Source organism: Dendrobates tinctorius, unplaced genomic scaffold (assembly GCF_039654945.1).
Source record: "Dendrobates tinctorius isolate UK_male_01 unplaced genomic scaffold, ASM3965494v1 ptg000090l, whole genome shotgun sequence".
NCBI lineage: Eukaryota > Metazoa > Chordata > Amphibia > Anura > Dendrobatidae > Dendrobates > Dendrobates tinctorius.
Genome location: NW_027361758.1, coordinates 12,878,118 through 12,890,208, shown reverse-complemented (window position 1 = coordinate 12,890,208; position 12,091 = coordinate 12,878,118). Strand labels below are relative to the sequence as shown.

At 43.2% G+C, this 12,091-nt stretch overlaps 1 protein-coding gene across 15 annotated transcripts in view; it reads left to right on the top strand.

The window, feature by feature from the left end:
- NCOR2 (nuclear receptor corepressor 2) overlaps positions 1 to 12,091 on the top strand; it is a 545,344-nt gene that overhangs the window by 223,532 nt on the left and 309,721 nt on the right. For all 15 annotated transcript variants that reach the window (XM_073586135.1, XM_073586128.1, XM_073586134.1 and 12 more), the window contains exon 4: positions 1,862 to 2,042. In XM_073586135.1, coding sequence (XP_073442236.1) covers positions 1,862 to 2,042 — 181 coding nt within the window. The remainder of the gene's footprint in view (positions 1 to 1,861; positions 2,043 to 12,091) is intronic.

The window sequence follows — 12,091 nt, the reverse complement described above, 5'->3', positions numbered from 1 at the left end:
ACCACGCTTGGAGTATTGTGTGCAATTTTGGACGCCGGTGCTCAAGAAAGACATTACTGAACTTGAAAGGGTTCAAAGGCGGGCTACTAAAATGATAAATGGAGTTGGTTCACTACAATACCCAGAAAGGTTATCAAAATTAGGTCTATTTACTCTAGAAAAGAGAAGACATAGGGGAGACCTAATATATATGTACAAGTATATCAGAGGGCAATACAGAGATCTCTCCAATGAACAAGGGGGCATTCTCTTCGTTTGGAGGAAAGACAATTTCTGCACCAGAAAAGAAGAGGGTTCTTCACGGTAAGAGCAGTGAGGCTCTGGAATTCTCTTCCTGAGGAAGTGGTGATGGCCAACTCACTGAATTTAAGAAAAGAATGGATGCTTTTCTTGTGAGTAACAGTATAGAAGGTTACGAATAACATAATATTATAGGTAGATGGTTGACCCAGCTTAGGGGAAGGAATTTTTTTCCCTATGGAGAAAATTGGCTTCTACTCTGTGTGTTTTTTGCCTTCTCCAGGATCAACAATGCAGAACAGCTGCACTAAAAATAGGTTGAACTAGATGGACATAAGGTCTTCCTTCAGCCTTCAAAACTATGTTACTATGTTATGTTAAAATGCTGTGTGTAAGATGGAGAAGTGAACCGTCAAGTTGTACACTGTTTTAATAGGAAATGCACGTAACAAAATGTGTTATACAAGGAGTTAAAATTTGATATGTAGGTCTTGCATATGAAATTGTGCTGAACTATAGGTATCCTTCTTCAAAACCATAGACTTCAATGAAAAAAAGCTGCTACATTAAATGGAATTTTTCAAAAGTTTTTTTTCTAACTAATCTGAGAGCAGCATAACGTAGGAGCAGATACCCTGTTTCCAGCAAGCCTCCAAAACTAGGGTTAGAGGTGGGACCACCACTTTTCAGTCATTTATCGTATGTGCTATGGCAGTTATCCTTAACGCTGCCCACAGAAGTAGAGGTTTGCATCTGTTCAGAAAAAGCATGAACATTAGGAAACCTATTTGTAAAGCATTTTAGTATTTGTCTAGTTGTGCAGAATTTAATGGAAAGCCGCTATAGAACATGTAATATCTAGCCCAAGGTTTATTGGATAGCTCTTTGGCCCAGCGCAGAGCTGTCATTATTTTCTCATGGTGATTTGGCATGAGAAAGCAATCACAGCATGGTGCGAGTGCAGCCGATGGCTGGATGTCTTCACTGGACCTAAACCCTTTTGTGAAATTTTGGGCCTTTCTTAAACGGGAAATTTGCGGTAAAGGAAAACCATGCAAACACTCTGAACAGCGTCTGGGAGGCTATGGGTGATTCCAGCCAAAACGTTGATCATTATTAGATTAAGAAACTGACGCCTCCATGGAAGGAAGGCTTGTGACTGTTAATGAAAAGTAGGGTGGTTATATTGATCACTGATATTTTTGTTTTTTAAATGTTACAAATATATTTTTGTACATCTGAGATGTTTGGTTGCTATTCTCACTTTAACAGAAGAAAACCATGAAGATGGGAAAATGTATATTTTTCAATTAGTTGTATAATTCTGCACACTAATAGTTGCCCAATAATTCTGCACAGATAGATATTCTCCCAAGGAAGACAAAATCTCACTTCTACTTTCTTAAATACTGAAGTTGTTCGATAACATCAAATCATCAATAGTACAAATTGCCTAATAATTGTGCACACTGTATAAACCAGGCTGTCACTTTAGATCAATACCACAAATGTATTAACATTTAGTCTCAAAGGTCCCTACTGTAAACTATAAAATGTGTTTAAAGGGAAGCCTACATATTGAGCAAATGGAATCCCCTTACTAATGCCTTACTTTCCACAGGTCACCTGAACTACACGGGAGAGGAGACCTACATAATTATGTGTCAGACCTGGGCAAACACGCGGACCTAGACATTGCAGAGTCAAAGCGGCCCAGGCTGGATCTGTTACAAGAGCCACTGATCAGACACTCCCCACTTATCAACCAGAGCCAACAAGGATCTGGGGAAGAGCTAGGCAAGGTAAGACCACCTTCACCAACTAAAGGCATTCTCGAGGCACCAGTTGTTTTAAAGACTTCCATCGGGTTGGAACAGTGTCTTTTGGGTGTGACCCATTTACTGAACAGCCAGGTTGCCTGAGGACATAGAACTTTAGTGTCATTGCTGGTTGTCAATGGGTTAAGTGAGCATTGCCTCAGATGAGATTTAGAATTATGATAACACTGTCTGTCTTCTGGGAATCACAAATCTGTTTCCATTTAAACCCTGTTTTTCTTCCTTCCTTCGAGGATGGTACCGAGATGGTTGGAATGCTCTGCAGGTTCTGGGGTGGGATAAGGAGTTGAGTTAAACCAGCAGGCCTGTTATCCATGTTTCCTTTGGATTCAGGCCACTGGGAGGGAAGGTGCTATTTTTTCTTTTTTTTTTCTTTTACATATCATTAACCTTAAACCCACTACAGAAGGTTTCAAATGTGCTCCTCTTTTGATATACTCCAGTGTACTGCAGACATATGACAACTTTACAACTGCATATGTCTCAAGCTGACATGGTTACGTCGCCTTTCAGTACAATTCAGAAGAAAGATGTGCTTAAGCCATTGACTTAGATTGGAAAAAAAAATAAATCTAAGTTAAAGATCTTTTCCAGAGGAACTATGACAATTCATGCAATGCTGCTGTACCGAAATAGGGCAAAAATGGAAACCACAAATAAGTCACCAGTTTATGCCTTCTATATTTCTGTGGCAAGAGATGGTGCAATTAACTTCACTATGTCAGGCTTTATGCAGATGTGTTCTAGCTGTGTTTTTGTTCTCTGATAGAACACTACCCGTTGTCGTATATGTTGCTATTCACATTATTCGTGTTTTTCACAGACTTTGTGTCCATGTCTAAAGCACGTAGCCTGTCTGTTTTTTTTCTGGATGGAAAACGCCAATACAAGTTTATGGCTCCATGCAAAATTTGTACAGCCCATGGATGGCAGCCATGTGCCATCTGTGTGCTGTCAGTGTTTAACATTGCGAAGGATAGGAGAAGTTTTGTCATTTATCCATACGTGAAAAATACTGATCGCACACAGATCCAAAACACTGATGACACCGGTCCCATTGTTTGTGTGTGAAAAATATGGACGTCTGAATGAGGCCTTCCATAAACCTACATGCTAGTGTAAGGCTACTGTAGATGTCTCCGCAAGGCTATGTTGAGAGGGGTTCGTTGCTCTGGCTCTATGCTTGAGCCACACATCTGATGATAGTCTGATGCCCCTAAAGCCTTACTCACACTTTAATTTTTTTTCACGTGCCAAAAAAAAACCGGACCGGGTTCACTCAAATTTTCTTCAGTATGTGATCCAAGTTTTAACAGCGTTCAATACGATTTTCATCAGTTTTTCTCATGTGTGAAAAGTGTCTTCACCTTCTCCTTCCTGTTTGTGAAAATCAGACTGCATGTCTGTTTTTTTTTTTTCCATAGACCCATAAACTTGCATCACCAATTTTGATCCACTACTTTGATCAATATGGAAAATGACTCCGCGATTTTGCACTGATGTGTGTAATAAATCGCGAACATGGACATGATCACATTGACGAATATAGATATGAGTGCTATTTGTAAAAAACGCAGCTAGCATTGCTCGTACACTAAAAACTGATGTGAGAAATGAGGTCTTGGCCAGAGCCACATGCATGGAACACAATGTGCGGAATGCTGGAAACAGTACCATGGAAATCTGTGCTGCAGGAAAAAAAGATCTGAGGTCCGTATAAATGGGTATGAGACTTAACTAAAAGGCTTCCACTCTGGTGGGATTCACCTGTTTCTGTGTTACATGTTCGCCCATTCATTTAAAGGGTCCATGTTATTCTCAACTTTTCCAGCCGCTGCCAGCTACTTCAGCCTCTTGTCATACCAGAATATTGCTATGGTTTGCACAACTGGAACTGTGACTATCAAATGATCATTGTGATGTCTTCTTTTTCAGGACTGTATTTTTAAAGCTCGTGTTCTAAATATATACTTCAGCCAGTAAAGCCTTTCCCTGTATACTTCTGAAGTATACACTATATCCGTCCTTAAAATGAACTTCCAGCAATGCTTTGGGAAATCTCTCTAGAAGACTTTGTTGTGGTGGCACCGCTAGTAACTAGATTGGTGTCCTGTGGTCTACTTGGAGTTCATCCAGCATTGTCCCTGCTCATTGCCTCTCCGTAAAGCTCTGTTATGGGAACACTAATCTGTTACCGGGATTAACTTCTCAGAGTTTCCAGTGGGCTGGGCCTCCCCGTTATTCATGAAACTGGCTGTGACTTGTATTGACCTTGGCAAAGATCCCAGTTGGCCAGGAGGTAAACTTGCACTGCGTAGCTGCATACCGTGTGAGGGAAAGGCTGAGCAGGCACAGACTCATGAAGCTGAAATGCTCTGTCAGGATGTGTAGGAGTGGATTTAGCTTTGAACCAGTCCATCAACAAAACCTGGAAGTAACGCCTAGCAGGCGGAAATGGAGCCTGGTGTACGTTATGTCACATTCTGGATAATCCTGTATGTAGAGGTGGCTTCCAGCAGGCAATGGAGGCGTTTTAGGCTAACCCCCCTCCCCTCCCAAACGGTGCTATCTACAGATGGTTTCTGGATCGGCTAGTATGAATTGTTTTCCAATGGTGCATTGAGTTAAAAATAAGACTCAATAAACAGTTGGGTTTCTCCAATAAAGTCCGGTACTTTCTCTGGGCTGCGTCTTACTGGAAAAGGCGGACAGAACAGAATTTCATCAATGTATTGATCTTTTTTACGATTATCCATTCTGAGCCACGTTTTGCTGCAGTGAAAGAATACATGCCATGGGCCCTGGGTCATACACAGATGGTACAGCGCACATGATATGTAGTAAGAACATACGGCATTGATACTACATGGCATAGCAGGTCTGCTGTATTGGGTGGCATATTCTGTAGTTTACAGTGACTTGCAGCTAGTAAATGTGGTTTGCCTGTATATTCTGTACTTGGGGCGCAGTTTCACACGCCTCCACATTTGCATTTATTTGTTCTCTAAATGAGTATACAAAGAATATGAAGCCTTTTTCCCAGACCATTTTTATTCTGACTTTCTCTTGGTTGTTTATGCTGCTTTTCTCTTTCCATTAAGGACTTTTCACATTGCTAACTCTATGCCGCCTGGTTGAGTGAGTGGATGGCGTATGAAAAGTCGGGCATAGTACGATCACAACTGTTTTCAATGAATTTTGTTAAGACATTTCTGTAAACTATTCAGTACAAACTTGACTCCTTCTTAAAGTTCAGAAGTGTTAAAAGGAAAAAAAACAAAACATCTTAATTGCCTTGTTATAGCTGTCTTGTGAATCTTTCGTACTAAAGCTTCCTGGTCTTCTATCAGGGTTTAGGGATCTATGTATATGCAAAACTTCCACCTTCAAAAGATGACTATAGAGACTTCTGATCAACGGCCCAACTGCTTGTGAAGTGACATGTAATTTATATGGATTAAGGGTGATGCGCAGCTGCAAGCTAAATGTGTTACCGCTTACCTAACAGAATTCAATGTAAAATGTACAGACAGAGCAGGTGTGCTCCATAGCTTTACCATGATTTTATTAATTTCCCCTTGTCTGTCGTGCAACTGGAGTCCTCTGGAACCCAGTGCAAAATTTGAACCTGGTCCCCCACCAGCATGTTGATCAGATGTGTGGGCCCCTGTAACATTCTTGATCCTACAAAGATATGTGTTCGCTCCACATCCAACATTAAAAAACGACTAAAAGTATAAATCTAATAAACCCAGAAATAAATAAGATAAGTAATACGTCTAAATAGCAGACATGACAACCTAGTGTCGGATTTTAACCGATTCGGCATGAGAGAACAATGGCAGCATGTTGCGATTTGCAGCGAGACTCTGCTCACTTGCACCCATACAAGTGAAACATCGCAGTGCACTCGGATATCGCCCCCATGCGGTCTGATATATGCCGAGTCAGGCCATGGAGGAGATGGAGAAATTACTTTCTGTGCTCCAATCCTGTAATGCAAGAGGATCAGAGGACAGAGAATTGACACTCGGATCACACACACAGCAGAGCAGGAGCCGAGGGTCATTAGCATATCGCATCCGATGCTCTCGCATCATATGCTGTACTCTCATCTGATTCCAGCCTTATACTCAGGAACTCTGTATATAGTCCAGGTAAATCCAATGATTTACTGGTAGCGCATCCAAACAGTTATTTATTTTCAGATTATCTTCATCCGGCGCAGACCGAAAGGACTTCTTCCAGTTGGGACTCATCTCTGCAGAAAATAACAAAACACACACAGTATAGTATAACTGTTCATTTCTCTTTTTTTTTTTTTTTTAAAGATTAGATTCTTTTTATTAAACATTTTTCAAATAATTACAACCACCCAAATCGCATACAAAAACAGAAAAGATTATGATAACTCCCTTCTGAAACACAATTCCTGGAACCGTTTTTATATAGGAAGATTAATCCCTTTAATAACTGCCGATACACCTTTTAGTGGAGGCAGTTAAGGGGCCTTATTCCTCAGCACCGCTTTTTAACGGCGCTGAGAAATAAGGGTATACCGTCCTCCCCCCAGCGTTGGAAAATCTCCGTGATCTCGGCTACATTTTCAAAAATGTATTTTGAAAATTTTCAAAATGTTTGCCAATTTTCAGTTTTTTCATAAATAAACGCAAGACATACCGTATATACTCGAGTATAAGCCGACCCGAGTATAAGCCGACCCCCCTAATTTTGCCACAAAAAAATGGGAAAACTTATTGACTCGAGTATAAGCCTAGGGTGGGAAATGCTCCATAGATTATTCCCCCATATGGTGTCCCCAGAAGAAGCTCCATAGATTGTTCCCCCATATGCTGCCCCCATTAGAAGCTCCATAGATTGTTCCCCCATATGCTGCCCCCATTAGAAGCTCCATAGATTGTTCCCCCATATGCTGCCCCCATTAGAAGCTCCATAGATTATTCCCCCCATATGCTGCCCCCATTAGAAGCTCCATAGATTATTCCCCCATATGCTGCCCCCATAAGCAGCTCCATAGATTAATCCCCCATATACTGCCCCCATTAGAAGCTCCATAGATTATTCCCCCATATGCTGCCCCCATAAGAAGCTCCATATTGTTCCCCCCATATACTGCCCCCATAAGCAGCTCCATAGATTGTTCCCCCATATACTGCCCCCATTAGAAGCTCCTTAAGATTATTCCCCCATATACTGCCCCCCATAAGCAGCTCCATGGATTGTTCCCCCATATACTGCCCCCATAAGAAGCTCCATAGATTGTTCCCCCATATACTGCCCCCATTAGAAGCTCCTTAAGATTATTCCCCCATGTGCTGCCGCTGCTGCAGCATGTAAAAATAAAAAAAATGACATGCCCAGCGACGGAGAGGTGAGTATCAGATACTCACCTGTCCTGCGTCCATGGCTGCTCACCGCTATCTGCCACGTCATCAGTCAGTGACGTTCAGACTGCAGGGGGCGCGGCGTGCACTAATCACGTCACCGCGCCCTCTGCTGTCTGAAGTCACTGACCGATGACAGACAGCAGCAAGCAGCCATGGACGCAGGACAGGTGAGTATCTGTCGCATATTCATGTTTTAATGAGCGGTACCACGTGACCGCTGAAGGCAGGAACAGAGAGCGCGGAGAAGCTGGGGGCTCAAGAGACAGCATCAGAAACACCCCGCCCCCTCTCCCCCTCCGACCCCCCGGTGTATATGACTCGAATATAAGCCGAGAGGGGGACTTTCAGCCCAAAAAAACGGGCTGAAAATCTCGGCTTATATTCGAGTATATACGGTATGAAAGAAATTTTACTGTTATTAAATACAATATGTCCCGAAAAAAAACATTCTCCAAATCGGTGTGATACATTGAAGCACTCCGGGGTTATTAATACATAAAGTGACAGTGGTCAGAATTGAAAGGTCAAAATTGGCATGGTCACTAAGGGGTTAAAGAGTATCTTTCCATATGTACAGGGTAATTTCTTTGATTCAACGTGTAAACAAAAGCGATCTGCCATCCAGCAAATGTCCATTTACACGGTTTATTAAAAGTTTAGGCCGGTTCCACATTTGCGCTTCAGGGCGCAGCGACGGCCTGCGCACGGCCGCCGCTAAGCCCCGCCCCCTGCCGCGCCTCCGCCGGTAGCTCCGCCTCCGGGCGCATGGCGCTGCATGCGTCATGCGTCCCCTATCTTTATCACTGAGGATGCAGGCCATGCGTAGTATGCGTTTGGCGGCGCCTGCATCCTTTTGACGGTGCGCCGAGCGCAACCAAATTGCAACAGGTTGCGTTTGGCGCTGGTCGGCGCACCGTCAAAAGGACGCAGCCGCCGCCAAAATGCATACTGCGCACGGCCTGCGTCCTCAGTGATAAAGATAGGGGATGCATGACGCATGCAGCGTCATGTGTCCGTAGGCGGAGCAACCGGCGGAAGCGTGGCACGGGGCGGGGCTTAGCGGCGGCCGTGCGCAGGCCATCGCTGCGCCCTGAAGCGCAAATGTGAAACCTGCCTTAGAAAGGGAAAATTATTTTAGTGTAGAGAGAGGAAAATATTTTCCAACAGTAAGATTCTCAACGGTAAGCCAGGTGTGTTGATCCACGGACCCCAAATATTATCAATTTAAATTTTTTATTTTTTTTTATTCCTTTTTTTAAAAGCATAAACCCATGTATGCTCTTAGTAAATTCATCAGTGAATGCTGGAGTAGGTTGAATCCAGTGAGAAGCAATGATTTTTCTTGCAATATACAGTGTTTTGGCCATACCAATTGCAATCAGATCCTACTCGGGGAGATCTAGTAGACTCCGAATATACAAATTTTTGGCTCTGGGTTGATTACTATACAATAAATTGCTAATTATATCTAGAATATTATTTTAGAAGGATCCAATATTATTGCATTGCAACATTATATGTCGAAGGTCAGCACATCTCCAGCAGTTATAATTTTGCTTCACTCCAATCCGATGTAGAAATTTGGCAGGTCTATATTTTCTGTGAATCCGATAGAATGGTGAGCCTCGGAAAGGGAAGAGGTGTTAAGCCTAGTATGGAGTCCCATTGATCCTTCCACATCGGCATCCCTTGCGTTTTAATAGTAAGAGGGAACTTATTTAGGTATGCAGTTAGCAGAAGTTTATATAGGTTAGAAATAAGGCCTCTCGGTATTCCTTCCCCCGACACCCATTCAACCATAGGGTTATGCCATATGGCTAGGTCTTAAGCTTAGCTATGTAGCTTGAGTTGCAGAAATCTATACAACTGGCAATGAGGCATGTTAAACTCGCTTTGCAACTGTTCAAAATTCTTCAACAAATTCCCGGATTGGATTTGGGCCAGAGAATAATTACCGCTCTCTTCCCACTCAGAGCAACCCTCCAGATTCACAAACTCCGGCAACATGGGATTGTGCCAGACTGGCGTGACTACTGTGCAACCATTACCGTTCAGCAAATTCTTTCCTCTGCCTCACAATTTATAGATTATTGACAATGTTGGTAAATGGGATGTAGTTTTCCAGCTTCCGCCCACCTCTACAAAGTAAATGGGTATACGTCAAGGAGTTATTGGTTTGAGTAATTTTCCGGTGACTTCATTTCTACAGCACCCTACACAAGGGTAAAATTGTTTGAAAATTAAGAGGTGATTTTAAGTACTTTTCATCTCTGAACTCCATAAAATAAAATTCTGTTACTTACAGTTTTTTTCATAAACACTGCACATAGACTTTTTCTTGCACCATACTTTGACCTTTTTGCGTGACCTTTGGTTGATGATTGGTGTCACTAGATTTGGCTAGAAATTGTTTTTCATGGTACAGTAGCAGAGAAAAGGAATCCCTTCCATACTATTCTCAACAAGGCGCCTCTAGTGTATTGCAGTGATGTTCCTGGGCTGATAAAAAAAAAAAAAGTCTGAAAGCTGTGCTACTGCACAATGGCAGGTACTATGCTTCAGTGCCTGTAGGGCATTCTGTTCATTTGAAGGACAGCTATGATAATTTAGACTTTATCTTCGTAGTCAAGTTTCTTGAAAATAAAGGATGGTCAATATGTGGTGATCTGAAGGCTCTCTCTTTGCTCCCTTGGGAAGCAAGAAGGATACACAAAGTACCTATGCTTTTTGTGTGAAAGGGACAGCAGGGATAGGATTAATCATTAGAGCCAAAAATGTTAGCCAACAAGACCAAATTTGCAACCTGAACTCAAAAACATAGTTGCAGAAAGTTCTAATGCCACCACTCCACATTAAGCTTGGACTGATAAAGCAGTTTGTGAAAGCTTCACTGAAAGGAGGGACTGTCTGACGCAGGACTGTCTGACGCAGAACTGAAGTAAGGCATTTTTGTGGGTCTGGATATTCGAAAACTCATAAAGAACGACATGTTTAAAACAAAAATGAAAACTGTTGAGAAAAGGGCTTGGGATTCTTCTAAAGAAGTCTTTAAGAAATTTCTAGGTAAAAACAAAGTCCATTTATAGATAATAAGAAACATTTCAAAGCCTAGGGTTGTCTGAAGAATTTGAAGTTACATTTTTTGCATTCCCATTTGGACTACTCTAGTGAAAACCTTGGTTCTGTTAGCGAAGAGCAAGGACAAAGATTTCATCTGGATATCAAGAAGATAGCAGGTGAACATGATGGGGGACTACTGCTGGATTCTTCACAGAGAAGATCTGCAGGCCTTTTATAACAGAAAAGGTATCAAGAAGCTTTGAGGAGAAAAGGAATAGTCGCAAGAATTAATTACCAATAAAGTTGCAAAATGAATGTTCAATACATTTTTATATATAATACTAGCTAAAGAGCCCGGCGTTGCCCTGGCATAGTAACTAACTGCCGTCCCTCTCTTTCCCTCTGCAGCCCCACTCTCCACTCGCCATCCCGCTCTCTCGCTCCGCAGCCCTGCTTTCGCTCCGCAGCCCTGCTTTCGCTCCGCAGCCCTGCTTTCGCTCCGCAGCCCTGCTTTCGCTCCGCAGCCCCGCTGTCTCCCTCTGCATCCCAGCTCTCCATCCACCATCACACTCTCTCCTTCCGAAGCCCCACTCTCCAATCGCCGTCCCGCTCTCTCCCTCTGCAGCCCCCCTCTCCACTCGCCGTCCCGCTTTCCACCCGCCGCCCCGCTCTCTTCCTCCGGCAGCCCCTGTCTCCACTGACCATCCCGCTCTCTCCCTTAGAAGCCCAGCTCTCCACCCGCATCCTGCTCTCCCTTAACAGCCTCGCTTTCCACCCACCATCAAGCTCTCCCTCCACAGCCCCAGTCTCCATGCGCCATCCCGCTCTATCCTTCTGCAGTCCTGCTCTCCATCGGTGTCCCACTCTCTCCCTCTGCAGCTCCGCTCTCCACCTGCATCCTGCACTTTCCCTCTGCAACCCCGCTGTCCAGCCACCAGTGGGCGAGGCTATGTGGAGTGGAGTGGACGTGGCTTGACACACACACACACACACACACACACACACACACACACACACACACACACACACACACACCTTTATATATATATATATATAGATTGTGCACATTTTTGTCTACAATAAAGATTTTTCTTTATCTTGTTTGTATGTAATTTCACACTCATTTTTATTTCCATATGTGATGGTTAATATGGATATGCCTTTTAACGGAGGTAGTTAAGGGTACTTATGCCTCAGTGCCGCTTTTAACGGCGCTGAGAGATAAGTGTATAGCGCCCTCCAGCGTCGGAATTTCTCCAGGGTCTTGGGTACTGGGGGTTGCTGAGACCCCAGAGAACATGATTCTGGTGGGTTTTTACCAACCCCAGTGTTGCGATCGCCGTTATTAACGGAATAATGGCAACCGCAAAAAAAGACATATTTCCCATTTAATTTCTGGGACCCTCCTCCATCCCCCTGTGATGTTTTCTCCGGCCGGCAACATTTTCTTCCGGGAAGAAAATGGGTACATGCGCAAGTGAGCCTGCTTAGATCTGCCGGCCAGCAACAATAGGAAAGTTTTCTCCTAATGGTTCATTTTGATCA